General features: G+C 47.4%; 1 protein-coding gene across 1 annotated transcript in view; it reads left to right on the top strand.

Moving 5' to 3' along the window:
- Positions 1–15071, top strand: part of MYH9 (myosin heavy chain 9) — a 97838-nt gene that overhangs the window by 65382 nt on the left and 17385 nt on the right. Inside the window, exons 16-28 of the mRNA XM_077829301.1 lie at positions 925–1118; positions 1620–1741; positions 2237–2306; positions 3567–3727; positions 4599–4707; positions 5598–5729; positions 6346–6552; positions 7162–7299; positions 8390–8513; positions 9354–9525; positions 10113–10325; positions 10723–10867; positions 11456–11662. Coding sequence (XP_077685427.1) covers positions 925–1118; positions 1620–1741; positions 2237–2306; positions 3567–3727; positions 4599–4707; positions 5598–5729; positions 6346–6552; positions 7162–7299; positions 8390–8513; positions 9354–9525; positions 10113–10325; positions 10723–10867; positions 11456–11662 — 1994 coding nt within the window. The remainder of the gene's footprint in view (positions 1–924; positions 1119–1619; positions 1742–2236; positions 2307–3566; positions 3728–4598; positions 4708–5597; positions 5730–6345; positions 6553–7161; positions 7300–8389; positions 8514–9353; positions 9526–10112; positions 10326–10722; positions 10868–11455; positions 11663–15071) is intronic.

Here is a 15071-nt window from a genome sequence, read left to right as displayed (position 1 = left end):
TACCAAGCCACTGTGATTAGGAGCTTAGGGAATTTGTTTGTCTTAGTTTTGCAGGCTAGTAGAAATTGGGTAGGAAAGTTGGGAAGATAAGTGCTATAGCTTCTCCTGGCCTCTTCCCCCAAAGTTTGGCCAGTGTCTATTGATAAAATAACCCAGTTCAAAAATGGAGAAACTCTGTTAATCTGTGTCTAATGTCTTCTTCAATTCCTTGGAGCACAGTGTTTGTGGTACAAAAGGGAGCTGTTAAGATCTCTAACAACTTTTTCCCCCAAGGCTGTTGGAAGTGTAGCGCACTCTCGTATCTAATGTACAGTATACTTGTCCTCTGAAAAGTGACTCAAATAATGGTATTTTGGGGCTCCAGGTATGTGGTGATTCCATTCCAGGTTTGCCCAGTTTACCGTTTAAGAATGTGGCTTTTCTAACTGCCAGCCCTGCAAGGTCAAGCAGAGTTCTTGCTGTGCAAGTAACTGGCTGAACTTGTAGCTCCATTTGTGTCAGGGTTGCTGGTCTTTGTGTAGGAAGGAAAGACCTCAGGCTGAATCTGTTAGAAGTGTCATCTTTTTACTTGGAAACTAACCAAGCCTGGTGTGGAATCTGAGGTAGTAAACACAAAATCCATTATGCCACTTTTTGTTTGCTCTTCAGAATACAACTGCTCTTTTAAACTGCCAGTTGGGTCCATCTCACACAACAATTCATCACTCTGAGACCCAGTAGTGAGCTGCTGCTTTCTTTCCTTCCTGCCCCATTCCTGCACAAGTCTTGGACAGGACTTCTACGTCTGTGTAGAGAAGAAGCAAAAAGGATCCTGCAGCTCCTCTCTTATCCTGCTCTGCCCAAATGTTCTTTGCACACATTCACCTCATTCACGCATACCAGACTCTAGTGGAAGTTCTAACTCTCTCCCTGTGTTTTGTTTAGTTGATCGTATAGTTGGGCTGGATCAGGTGGCTGGTATGTCAGATACAGCATTGCCAGGAGCCTTTAAAACCAGGAAGGGTATGTTCCGAACAGTGGGACAGCTCTACAAAGAACAGCTATCCAAGCTGATGGCTACCCTGAGGAACACCAACCCCAACTTTGTCCGCTGCATCATCCCCAATCATGAGAAGAAGGTGAAGGACGATCTCTGGCTGGGCTAGCAAAATAATGGCAGTGTCTTGAGAGTGAGGGGATGACTGGTAAACGTGCTTGTTGCAAGGGACACAACTATGGGCTTCAGTCACTTGCAAGGCTTTGTAGAGGGGTATGAAGAGTTTCCTTCCCTGGTGACTGCATTTGTTGCACAGCAAAGTAACAGAGTAACCTCTCTCTGTTACCCTTAGATCTCTGATGTCATTTTAGTTATAGTCCACTTCTAACACCTCCCTGAAGCTCACAGATATATGATTTTTAATTAAATAGTAGCCAGTCTGTTTTAGAGCACTAAGAATGAATCCTATAACTCCCTTAACTTTGGAGGTGGATCTCTGTTTGCCTCTAAAGTAAGAAGGCATAAGGGCCTTCCTTATGACTTCCCCTGAAAAGGGTACTTTGAGCTCAGTGAGCAGAGTAGGAGTCTCTCTTTACAGCTCTTGTAAAGTTCTTTAACATTGCTAAATACCTTCCCTCATTAGGCTGGCAAACTGGACCCCCATTTAGTCCTGGATCAGCTCCGCTGTAATGGAGTGCTGGAGGGAATCCGTATCTGCCGACAGGGCTTTCCCAATAGAGTCGTCTTCCAGGAGTTCAGACAAAGGTAAAGTTCTGATCAGAGCATAAAAGCAGCCTCTTAATCATACCAGTTTAAATGCATGGTCAGTACATAAGAGCTGCTTTGTTTTAATCATAATTTGATTGCCCCTGCTTCTAAATGGCAGGGGACTTAAATAGCAAAGGCAGTGATGTAGGAGTTCGCCACTTGTTGTTATGGCAGCAAGGTCTCTAGAGGTTGTAGTAATCTGTTGGATCTGGGCTGCTTTGCTTCTCTCACAACAGCAGCTGTGACTTACGTGGTAAACCTGTAGTTGACATGATGGGTAGAAGACCTCAGCCAAGACTGGCTTTATCATCTAATACCAAAGGGCATAAACACTGTATTCTGTAATCCACTAGAGGTACAAACTATACAAATTCATAGTTCCATAGGAATATGTTACAGGTGGTATTCTCTCCCAGATTTCTTCATTGGAGTGTCTAGTGCAACTTGTATGAGATCTGTCAAACTGGTCTAACACACAGATTGTCCCTACAGATATGAGATCCTGACTCCAAATTCAATTCCCAAAGGATTCATGGATGGAAAGCAGGCCTGTGTGCTGATGGTAAGCCACATCCTAAACCTTACATGTGTGCATTAAGGCTGGAGAGGAGATGAGGAAGGTCTAAATCAGACCGACCTTCCTTTTCTAGGTGTATTACAAAATACATCCATTGTGCTCACGGACCTGAATTCTCCAACTGGAATGTGTGGTCCATTATGAGGGAGAGTAGCAGAGGACTATAGAAAGTAAAAGCCCCTATGACTAATGCTTCTGGACCTTCTGCTAACCAAATGATATATTGGGATTTTTCATGCTGGTGAGCTGAGACTCAAACACATGGCACCGTGTAAGATGGCAGTGGTTCTGGTCTGCGTGGATTGTTCACTGGCCGTAAAATTGTTCTTGATGCATAGTTGAACATGTACTTCAAGACAAATTTCTTTGAATGGCCTGTAGCGATAGTAGTGCAGGGTCCAAGTGGCTAGTGCAGGAATGTCTGTCGCAAAGTGGCTATTGAGCATTCAGACTGAAACTGAACTAGTGTGTAATGGATGCCATATCCACTCTGTCACATGCAGAATGTGGCTGATTTTTTTCCCCAGCTGTTAAATGCTTAATGCTAAGCAGTTCCTAGGGGAAGAGGAAACTAGGTGGAGCACTTCTTCTGGCAAGGGTAAAGAAGCTGAAAGAGTTGTATCATTTATGGGAGGGTTCAACAAGTCTGTGCTGTTTAGGAAGGGAAGAGGAAGGTTAAGCACAGTATATATTTAAATATACTGGGTTAATCTCAAATCCGACTACAACCTCTAGCAGGGGGTGGGAGCACAATATTATCATTGTAGCTTCTTAAACTGGCTAGTAAGATGTCTTTTTTATGCACAAGTGGTCAGGCCTGGACATGTTCCCTAAAGCACTCTTGTAGACTTAAATGCTCTAGTGTGGTGTACTGAACCTGACTGCATGTTTCCTCTCTGCTCCTCCATCCCATCCTGTGCATCCAGCTGAGGATAAGACTTCCTCTAGAGCTGTGGTTTTCAACCTTTTTTCATTTGTGGACTCCTAGAAAATTTCAGATGGAAGTGTGTGGGCCCCTTTGGAGATCTTAGACCTAGTCTGTGGACCCCCAGTGCTCCGCAGACCAGAGGTTATAAACCACTGCTCTAGAGCCAGCTGTCAACTGGCCAGATGATCTCAGTGCAGGGGAGGAATGTCTTCTAGCATTGTAAATGGTCATTTCTTGTGACAATCACTCAGAGCAGTCCCAGTGCAGCTCCAATAAGATGTTTTCCTATTTCTAACGGGTGCATCTTCCCTCTTTAGATCAAAGCATTGGAGCTGGATCCAAACCTGTACCGAATTGGACAGAGTAAAGTTTTTTTCAGAGCTGGAGTCCTCGCTCACCTTGAGGAGGAAAGAGACCTGAAGATCACAGATGTCATTATTGAGTTCCAAGCATGCTGCAGAGGATACCTAGCCAGAAAGTAAGGACCATGCTCCATGATGTACATGTGTCAAATGCATACTCATCCTTGCTGGGTCAAGCTTATATTCTACGAAGCCAGCTAAAAATGATTCCCTTCAGAAAGGACTAACTCTTATCTGATGATTCAGTCTCAAAACACAACAGCTTATGTTTAAGGCATTTATAAAACTCAAGTACAGCTTGTATAAACTTGACCCAGAGTGAAATTGCAATGCATTGGCTAAATCCTGGTAAAGACTTCTGCAACGAAGTGTTTGAGCTAGTATCCTACATCCTCCTTGGTTTTTATAGGCTGTAAGGCGTACTCTTGTCTATAGGTACTTCAGGCAATGGGGAAGCCTCTTGCTAGAGCAGTTGCAACTACAAACGGCAGATGTGAGAATTTGAAAAGGGTTTCTGCCATCAACATGGAGACCGTGTAGTGCAATACAAATGTTTTGTGTGTATCTGCCTCTCAAAACTCTAGAGTTGTGACTGTGGAGAGAACTGTGTAAACTACAGCACACTTCTGTAAGCATACAAATGGTATGGTGAGCAAACAGACATCAAACCAATAGTGAAGGGAGACGTGGGAAAGGGAACAAAGATCTCTTGATGGTGAGTAATGAGTCACTGAGGCAGGGAGGATTGTTCCTCATGGCAGAAGTTGGAGAGAAGGTGCTTCCTCACTGGTGAGGAAAATGAATGAAGGGACAGACAGCCCATGTATACTCAACAGCATAGTCAAGGTCTGAAATAAAGAAAGCTCATGAAAGGTTTAAAAAGGACAATCTGGAAATGAAAGTTGGAAGTGGCTGAGGATTGACTTGATGTAGATGTCTGTGTGGCACCTGTGGCTTGTTGGTTGTCTGACCACTCTTATTTTTCAGGGCCTTTGCCAAACGTCAACAGCAACTAACTGCAATGAAGGTGCTTCAGAGGAATTGTGCTGCGTACTTGAAGCTGCGTAATTGGCAGTGGTGGAGGCTGTTCACCAAGGTACATCTTCTCACCTGGCTATTTGGCAAAGGGTTAATAGCTGAAACTGGAGCTTTCCATGCTCAGCAAGACAAAAACTTCTCCGTACAGAGTCTCTGCTCCATGTTGCAGCTGGATAATGCCAGCTGAGCTGTCCCCAGTGTAGTTATGCAGGATATCTGCATGCCTCAGGTGCACTGTTGCATAGGAATCTAGTAACACTGTGGAAAAGGCAAAAGTAATCTTCCAAGTCCTCCAAACCCAGAAGAGTCTTGTCCTTTGCACCCTTCCAAGAGGCGGGCCGTTCGTTGTATAGCTGATCTGTGCTGTTGCTGGAGTTGTTTAGAGTTGAGGGGTTCCCCATCCCTCCCCAGAGCAGTAGAAGAAGAGGGGGCGTGCCTGAGGTTCTGATCTTCTACCAATAGACTCCATCATTTTCTGGCCTATAACTGAATCATCAGCAGGAACGAGGCTCTTGAGCTGAGTAAATCTTCAATTTTCCCTACTGTGAAATGAGATTTCTGATTGACCTTTCTGTGAATTATCCCTCACCAACATGCAGAGGGATTTGCACTCTTGCTCTTCTCTCCTGCTGTCTTTCCTGGCTCAGCACCAGGTTCTCCATTCACCTAGATGTTACTTACCTCTTCCTGCTGTATCCTGGCCTGAAGAAAGGGGTGGATAGGTATTGAGAGTTAGTGGCAGGATAGATTATACGGAGTCTCCAGTGATTCTGCCTCCCAGCAGCACCTCTCCTACCATGGCATTCTCTAGTGTCCCCAACAAAACCCTGGCAATTGACCAGTCCTTTAGACTTAAAAGAAACCTTATCCAAGCTTGTGTTGGGACTGGCCTGTTGTTTTTCTTGCTGTTGACTCTCTCTCTACGTTCCATTAATTTTCTCCTTGCAGGTGAAACCCCTGCTGCAGGTAAGCAGGCAGGAAGAGGAGATGATGGCCAAGGAAGAAGAGCTGGTGAAGGTCAAGGAGAGGCAGTTGGCTGCAGAAAACAGACTGACTGAGATGGAGACCCTCCAAACACAGGTGAATCTCCCTCACAGAACTCCAGTTAGTCAAACTACTATATGGCTGTTCTTTCACATAGCTGGTCCATGATCTACAAGCTGCAGGATTCCTGCTTAAGTGTATAGATTAGTTCTCTCTGGCTTAAGCACCCCAGCACTCTTCTCTTAGTTCTGCAACAGTGAACAGCTGTTGCTCCGCTACAGCCATCATTTGGATTAAAATCTCCATTGACTGAGTATTGTGGAGAGTCACAGAAACAGGATGAGGTCACTAATGGTCTCTGGCTTGGAGTAGAGAAGGATTTTTTTTTTTGTTTAGGGATAACGTGTGTGTTCTTTATGAGGGAGGAGGAAATCTCACTCACTCAAGAAAGGCAGTCCCCAGACATCTCAAGGGTTGATGTAACATGATTGCACTATACAAGCTTATGCAAAAGGATAAAACTTAAAACGTGACATGACTACTTTGGCTTGTGACTAGCATCAGGAGACTCCTGGTCCTGCACTGAGAAGAGTCCATGTAAAAGGAAGAGCATATCTGCAAAATCTAAGGAAGAGGTTTAAACCTGGGGTTTAGCACAAAAGTAAAGTCAGTGATTTGGAACTTAAAGATCCTGGGTTTCTCTCTTGTGTAGCTAATAGCAGAGAAACTGCAGCTTCAGGAGCAGCTGCAGGCAGAGACTGAGCTCTGTGCTGAGGCTGAGGAGATAAGGGCCCGTCTAACAGCGAAGAAACAAGAGTTGGAGGAAATCTGTCATGACCTGGAGGCCAGGGTGGAGGAAGAGGAGGAACGGTGTCAACACCTGCAGGTTGAGAAGAAGAAAATGCAGCAGAACATTCAGGTAACATCCTGGGAATGGCACCAGTGTGTGTGTGAATGAGGTGGCAAGTGAGTATCAGAGTAGTGGTACTCTCTCAGTGGGAAAGATAACAGAACAGGAGGCAAAAAATAATGGTATGGAAGAGGGGGTCTGAACTACACTTTAAATTGTTAGGGTCTGTTATCTCACTCGTGCCTTCAGGAAGTTGGCACAGACTGTTGACTGAGGAGACCGCAATAGGACTGTTCTAGTTCTGGGGTCAGCTAGGCCTAATAAGCATATAGTTATCTGAGATAATTTCCCCAGTTCTTAGGTGATGGTTGAATCTGAGGTTGCTCTTAGGTGGTTGGGTGGATCCTTGGTTAAAGTGGTAGTCCGGAGACTACATATCCGCTCTAGCAGAAGCAGCAGTGCCACTTTGCATATGAGTTTATGTACTTGATTATATGTATAGCTGGGAATGCAGTGTGCTACATCCAACTAGTGGCTACAGAATTCTGATATATTGGGGATTGCTTGGAGGATGGGGAGACCCTCATTTTGAGGGTCAGTTTGTAATTTGAGAGTTGTATTAATACTATAGTGATGACACGTGAGCAGTATGAATAACATGTCATGGGCCTTATTCAGGAACTAGAGGAGCAGCTGGAGGAAGAAGAAAGTGCAAGGCAGAAGCTGCAGCTGGAGAAGGTGACCACAGAGGCCAAGCTGAAGAAGCTGGAGGAAGATCTGATAGTTCTGGAAGACCAGAATCTCAAACTGGGCAAGGTAAAGTGCACAGAACAGCATTGGGGTGCCCAGCTGGTCTGGTGGGTACAGGAAGTCAGCTGTAGCCACTCCTGGTATGTTGTCGGGGGGGGGCTAAACTGGGTCTTCAGTGACTTTGCTGACTTCCTGAACTGAACACATTCCTGAAATTAGCTGCCAGTTAACAGGTCAATATGCAGAGACTGGTACTGTGCTCAAGCAGTCTTGAGTGGCCTGATCTGTCTGATTATATTGCCTACGATGAGCAGCACGTAGCCTAAAGAGGTCTCTTCACTTTTGAAGGGCTATCAAATACTAATCAGCTATTTTAAAAATAGCTAGTATTTGGAATCTACACTGAATCCTGAAGTCTCCATTATCACCAACTTTTATCTCTCTTTGGTCAGTGTAAAATTCCTTCCAGGGAATGGTCCTGTAAACCTGGAGATCAGTCTCCACTCCCACTCTGTCAGTGAACTTCCCTCTGAAGCCAGTGAGCACCCATTCCTTGTGTCCTGCAGAAGTATGGTTGCTAGAGAGCCCAGAGGACTCCTGCCCCCACCCATGCTTGGATTCCAAGAAAAGAGTGCTTCAAGTCCAAGAAGCTGGGAAAACGAACTGGGGTTATATGACTAGTTCCAGGTGTGGTGGGGGGGATGGGGGCAGGAGGGTGTCAGACTTCCTTTACTTCTAATCAGGTATACATGAAACAGTTGGACTTGATACAGTCATTTAAGCATTGTCAACCTAGAATGAGTTGTGCAGCCCAGTGAAAAAGCCATGGAACATTCTTGGCCTAAATTTAAACAGTATCCTAATTCTTAATCCAGGAAACTAAAGTGTAAGGGTTACACTGTCCCCATATCCAACCCCTTGTGCTGTAGCCTCAGAAGATCGTTGGTCATAGGATGATGCTATATATAGGATTTGGGAAACCCAGGAAGTGTGGGTCAGCCACCACTTTCTCTAGCCAGATCCAAGATTGGGGTTTGGGGTTTGTTTCTGTGGCAGGAGTTGGCACATATGAACAGATTATAGCCTATTCAATCTATACAAATGAGTTCATCCAAATTCTAGCACCAGATTTGACACTGGCTTTTAAATCCTGCAGGAGAAGAAACTGTTGGAAGACAGAATATCTGAGTTCACAACCAATCTAACTGAGGAAGAGGAGAAGTCAAAGAGTCTGGCTAAACTCAAGAACAAACATGAGGCCATGATTACAGATCTGGAAGGTAGAGAGGGGGCGTAGGAAGAACTTGCTTATTTAGTATTAATCTTCCTGTCAGTCAGGATTCCCTGAATCTCAGACTGATTCTAGGTCTATGGCCTCATTGGGATTCCAGTTACCAAAGGGTTAATATTCTGGGGCAGTAGCGGGGATGCTATTGATCAGTCTGATGGAACCATTCAGCGGCTGGCTGGCTGAAGGTTATATGCCTTGTCAGCTGAGCTTTGGTCTAAATAAAATCCTCTAAACCAGCAGACTAATGGCAAAGAAAGACTGGTTTGATTTCTTTTCATGCTGTGGAAGTGTCTCTGCTCTTCTGCTTCCAGTGGTACCTGTACACGGGGGTTAGTGCTGCTGCTGATCCAGAGTGTCTCCTTGTTAGTGCCGTTCAGGGTGCAGATTTAAAGATTTTACTCACCTCTGACTGGTCTCTGTGGAAAAACTGCTGGGAGAAACACATCCTGGAGCAGCCCATTCCCTTTCTGTGCAGGGAGGGGAGCCATTGCTAAGCATCACTTTGTAGCTACATGTGCAGTGAGATGTAGGTTGGGAGGAGCATGGCACCGTCTTCCCTGGCAAAGGTATCCTCTTGATGGAGGAGAATAAGGGAAGCTGGCTGTAAAGTAAGAACCTGAAACATCTTCCAGATCTCACTCCTAATAGGAGTGCAAGATTGGGGGCGGACGCTACAGGTCATTGGAAGAACATACAGTATCCAGCAGGGTGGTGATTAGATGCCATGTTAGAAAAGATTCAGTCACTCAGTTTTTGCTCTCTTGCTGATACATCATGCAGTGTCCTAAGAATAAATATCTTCATTTATGCTATTGTCTGTCTCCTTCAGAACGTCTGCGTCGCGAAGAGAAGCAGCGGCAGGAGTTGGAGAAGACTCGCAGGAAGCTTGAGGGAGACTCCACTGATCTGCATGACCAGATTGCTGAGCTGCAGGCTCAGATTGCAGAACTCAAAATGCAGCTGGCCAAGAAGGAAGAAGAACTACAAGCAGCCTTGGCTAGGTGAGGCCTCACCACCTGATCACAGACAAAAAATTTCTTGTCTTGTGTTGCTTATTGGAGTAGGAACTGAATGGAACAGGCAGCTCTTGTAAACTAGCTTATTTGACTGTAAAATCAATGCATTTAACACTGTAGCTTTTTGACTGCTGATTCCTGCCACAGACTCGTGTGCAGCAGTAGAATATGAACATGCTGTGAAATGCCCATGCTTCCCAGGGACAGCAATACATCAAAGGGGGCTGACATGGGCAGCAGCAGGGGCAGCTTAGTTTACTGAACAGGTACAAAAATCAACCTTGAAAAGTCAACGTTTAAGTTGCGTTCTATATTACAAATTAACATACAGTACGTGGCCCCTTCTCTTCTGTCTTCTCCCACCATGTCAACATTCCTCTGTCCTCCAGTTTGAACTAGATAATCTCCTCTAAATCAGTGGCAGATGGAACTGGAACCTTAACTGGAGGGAATAAGACCAGAAACTGGGACCTTGGCCTCACAGACCAATGCAGAGCACTAACCTTTCTCTTGGTCACAATTTTGTTACGACTTTTCACGTGGCTAGAACTGTATTGCTGTGTCTTATGCAGGATGGAGGAGGAGGCAGCCCAGAAGAACATGGCTTTGAAAAAGATCCGGGAGCTGGAATCTCAGATCACTGAACTGCAGGAAGACCTGGAGTCTGAGCGGGCAGCTAGGAACAAAGCAGAAAAACAGAAGCGGGATCTGGGAGAGGAGCTGGAGGCACTGAAAACTGAGCTAGAGGATACGCTAGATTCAACTGCTGCACAGCAGGAACTCAGGTAACTGCAATACTCAAAAACAGTGGTGCTTGGTGAGGTAAACCAGGTGCTAGCATCCTCACCATGGGAGGAGAAGACTGAGTACTTCAGCAGCTGCAGAGACTTAGAGGCTAGAGTGAAATGTCTGGTTAAGACTGCAGTCTCTCACAAGATTTGTGAAAGCTGATATTTTCCTGCAGCCAATGGGCAAAACAGACTCTCCATGCTTTGTTCTGAGCTTAGATTCACAAAATTTAGAGGTGGGTAAGGCTGGACTCTGATAACTCAAGGATTGTTTTATCTTTTCATAGCTTGAGTCTCTTAACCAGTACCTGGTTATTTCTGTCAAAGATGCCAAGCTACAGGGGAATGCATGTTCCTTGGTCTTGTCCATTAAAAACGTCTGTGGTTTTTGCAGGTCAAAACGGGAACAGGAAGTGACTCTTCTGAAGAAGACCCTAGATGATGAAGCAAAGACCCATGAGGCACAAATCCAGGAGATAAGGCAGAAACATTCACAGGCATTGGAGGAGCTGGCAGAGCAGCTGGAACAAACCAAGCGGGTATGTAAGAGAACGGGAGTCATAGTGCCGCGTCAGACAATCTCTCTGGAACAGTAGCTGGTGTACAACAGGGGCCAATATTTAAAGCTTCAGAGGACTACGGAAATACACCTGGTCAGTTATAGAATGGTAACTAATTTGTCTCCTGTTTTTCTCTCTCCCCCCTCTTGCTGGTGCCCTTCACCCCCAGTAGATCAGCATATACCCTGAAGCATTATAGTTACCCTTAATATGTTGCACTCAGTGCTCCCTCCCTCCCCCAATATAACTGTACTGTACAGCTGTGACACTCTCTAGTTCCTTTCAGTGATGGTACTTGCTGATCTCTGGTCCCTGCTCTTACTGTGGTAATCTGAACTACAAGACTGTCCTCAGTTTTAGCTTCTCCCCATGACTGTTACTACTTTGAGTAGGTAAATGTCTGCAGCTTTTCAGTGACTGGGTGCTGAATTCTAACTATGGGATCTGCTTATTTGAAAAAGCAGACAGGGCCTAACTGTGAAACACTTACTATTTGTTGGCTATCAGAATAAACACCTCAGTGAAACTAAAGTCCACTACATCTAAAATTTGCTCTTTCTCCTTCAGGTGAAAACAAATCTTGAGAAGGCAAAGCAGTCTCTGGAGAGTGAGCGTGCTGAGCTGTCCAATGAGGTGAAGGTGCTTCTGCAAGGCAAAGGGGACTCTGAGAACAAGCGAAAGAAAGTAGAGGCCCAGCTCCAAGAACTACAGGTGAAATTTACAGATGGTGAGAGAGTGCGGACAGAGCTGGCCGAGAAAGTCACCAAACTCCAGGTAAGGGTCCGTGAGTTTTCCTTCGCTTCTGTGTCTGCACAGAGCTGGGGGCAGGTAGGAGGCTAGTGGAACTTCTGTCTGTATGGGGCAGTGGGTTGCCACATCTGCTTTTCCTAGCTGATGGCCAGATAGTAAATATTGTCCTACAGGAGCCATACCTCCTCCTGGGCAGTGCAAACTCCACAACTATTGGAAGGAGGGTTACAAGGAGCAGACGTACATCCATTTGGGGTGAAGTGACTCAATAATTGAATAATCATTTCTGAGGGTCTGAAAACTCTGGATTCTTCAAGTGCTTCCTCACGTCCTTCCATATTAGGTGTGTGTGCTTGCCACATGCACCAGTGCTGGAAGTTTTTCCCTCAGCAATATCCGTAAGGGACTGGCTCTGGCACCCTCTAGAGTGGCGCCTGCATGGCACTGTATAAGGAGCGCCGCCGGCTCCCCACCACCCTCTGTTCCTCCTTGCTGCCGGTGATGGTGCTGGAACATCTGCTGCTTTGGCTAGTGTGATTTCGTTCTCTGTTCTTGCAAACTTTGAAAACCTGTAATATAGTCACCCTTAGTAGTAGTTCTTGAACTCTTCATTAGTCCCGAATGGGACTCAGCTGGGGGATCAGGCATGCCCCAGTCTCTAGGCTTTAAGCCCTGTGGTCACTGCAAACAGCCTATGCCCATCAGTAATCCACATGCCAGCTGCCTAAGGTGCTTAGGAAAAGGGCACATAAGTGACAAGTGCCGTATCTGCGAGTTCTTCAAACCTAGGATGAAGAAAGAGCGCAATATCCGTCTGAGTGCGCCTAATGGAGTCGTCACTCACTCTGGCACTGGAGCAGTGGTCCGACTCTGCACTGAGCACCGTGGCCTCCGTGCGCAGGGCTATGCCAGCCCTGTCCATGAACTGGCACCGGCCTCCCTGCACGGCTCCGGTCAAGAAGCCGAAAAAGACTGAGGGGAAGATCCCCTACCTCCTGTAAGGGAAAGGAGAGGGCTTGGGGGGGAACCAAGACCTGTGTCGGGCAGCTTAATGTCTCCTTCGGGAAGTCAGGCCCCAGCTCAAGTCAAGCAGTGCAGCCCATCCCATCCTTTGCCTGTGACTCCGGATGATGGTGTAGGCCCCATCCAGTGTCGGGTGCTGTCAATACCTGAAGCCTTTCAAGCAGCTCAGGAGATCCTTTGGCTCCCAGTGGCACCCTCGCTGGCTCTGGCAGTACCCTGGTCTTGGGGAAAACCCACGTTGGAACTTCTGCATGTATCCCCACCTCAGCAGTATCGAGCATCGAGAGGGACTTTGCTCCAGCATTCACCTGTGTGGAGCCCTCTTCGGTCCCTGCATCAGGGGCACCAATCAAAGGACTCGAGGCGTACTTCGGTGGTAGATTGGCACAGACCCTCTGAGGCACACGCCACCCAGCAAGAATTCTGGGACCGGCCCCAGCCGTCTTCAAGGGCCTGATACTGATCAGACACCACAGAATACCGATCACCGGGCTGTCATCGCCCGTCTCCAAAAGGAAGGTTGCCCTAATCAGGACGATCCTCCTGGCAACCGGCCCATAGTAGCTCCTGGTCCCATTCGATGTCCCAGTACTGGTTGAGTAGCATGAGGCACGGATTGCCGGGTATCCAACGCAGATCTGCCGAATGCCTTTGGTCCCCAAGAGCATGACCAAGACAGTCTCACTCAGACCGGTAGGCTTCGGGACGCAGTGACTGGCACCAGTCGGACGAGAGCCACCGCTCAGCCTGATCCTGGTCACCCAGTACCAACTGCTCTTCTGGTAGCTCCGGTATGGAGCGAGGTTCCCTAACTGTGGGACAAGCCCCAGTACCAGCGGTGCTGACGACATTATCTGCACTGAAACCTGTCCCATGGCCCCAAGCACAGTGGCCGGCACCATGGTACCTGTGGAATCCCGGGGGTTCACCCAACCTTCCCAGGTTGGCCAATCGGTGTCTGGAGCCTCAGAGGCCAGCAGCCTCAGTGGCCAGCAGCCTCAGTATCCCGTCCCCCTCCGGTGCTGGAGACTTTGGGGGATAAGACCCCGCAGGTCCAGGAGGACCCAGAGGAGCAAGCTGCTGGACCACCAATGGACGTGGATGTTCCCGTGGCACTGGCATCATCCTAGTCGCCAGACGAAGCTATCATGGGGTCCCCTCACCCAGTTCCTCAGGATGACGCCAAGGTGCACCAGAAACTTTTGAAGAGTTGCTTCTAGCTTCAGGGAGAGGAATTGGAGGAGCCCTCTGACTCTGACGTCGTCTGCTCCTCAGCTTCTACCCTTCATGAAGGGGTTTCCAAGATCACTAATGCCCTGTGGCAGACCCCCTCTTCTCTGGCCCCTATCTCTGAAAGGGCCGAATGCAAGTACTTCATGCCAGCCAAAGGGCATGAGTACTTATATTCCAACCCAGCCCCTAGTTCCCTTGTGGTTGAGGTGGTTAACCACAAGTAGAGGCAGGGACAACGCAGGGCCACCCCCAAAAGTAGACTCCAGGAGGCTGGATCTTTTCGGGCGTAAGGTTATTCATCTTCCAGCCTTCAGCTGAGAGTAGCTAACCACCAAGCCCTCCTTGGCCGGTATGACTTCAACATGTGGCAAGCCAGGGCCAAATTTGAAGGGTCGCTCCCTGCAGCTTCCAAGAAACAGTTCCGAGCGATCCTCAATAAGGGCACGACTGCGGCCAGGGTGGCCTTCCAGGCGGCGTCACACTGGTGATGCTCCTGCCTGCACCATGGCATCCGCTATCTCCATGTGGTGAGCCTCATGGCTGCTCCTGGGTTGTTCACTGAGGCCCAGCAGTCATTGCAGGACCTGCCCTTGAACAAACAGGCCCTATTTGCAGAGCAAACAGACAGCAAATTGTATGGTCTCAAGGACTCCCACACCACCTTGAAGACCCTGGGTCTCTACGTGCCAGCCTTGGCACATAAGTGTTTCAAACCCAGCAGCAGCCGCAGAGCCAGCCTTGGCAGGAGCAGCCCCATAAACGAGCCAATGGCTACAAGCTCCATCCAAGCCACCCACCTTCATCCTCTGCCCAGGAAACTTTTTTGCCAGACAAGACATTATATGCATATACAGTAAAAGTTTTAAACAATTGATTATTATACTCACCAAAGATGATTGTGAAGTTTGGTTGAGGTGGTGGGGTAAGAGGGTAGGCTATTTCCCAGCGAATGCCTTGCTGCTAAATGATGAACTAGCACTCGGCTGAGCCTTCAAGGGTTAACATGTTGTTGTTGTAGCCTCATGCTCTACAAGGCAGCACCGAGGGAGGCAGGAGGGAGGAAACACAATAGACATAGGGCAGTGGCTGCAAACACTTCCCTGTGGAAACTGAACATGATGATGAACTCTCACTATCCCGCTGGAGCTCACCACTCCCTCCTCCGGACAGCCCATGC

Source organism: Eretmochelys imbricata, chromosome 1, assembly GCF_965152235.1.
Source record: "Eretmochelys imbricata isolate rEreImb1 chromosome 1, rEreImb1.hap1, whole genome shotgun sequence".
In the NCBI taxonomy this organism is placed as follows: Eukaryota; Metazoa; Chordata; order Testudines; family Cheloniidae; genus Eretmochelys; species Eretmochelys imbricata.
This window is presented reverse-complemented; position numbering and strand designations above follow the sequence as displayed.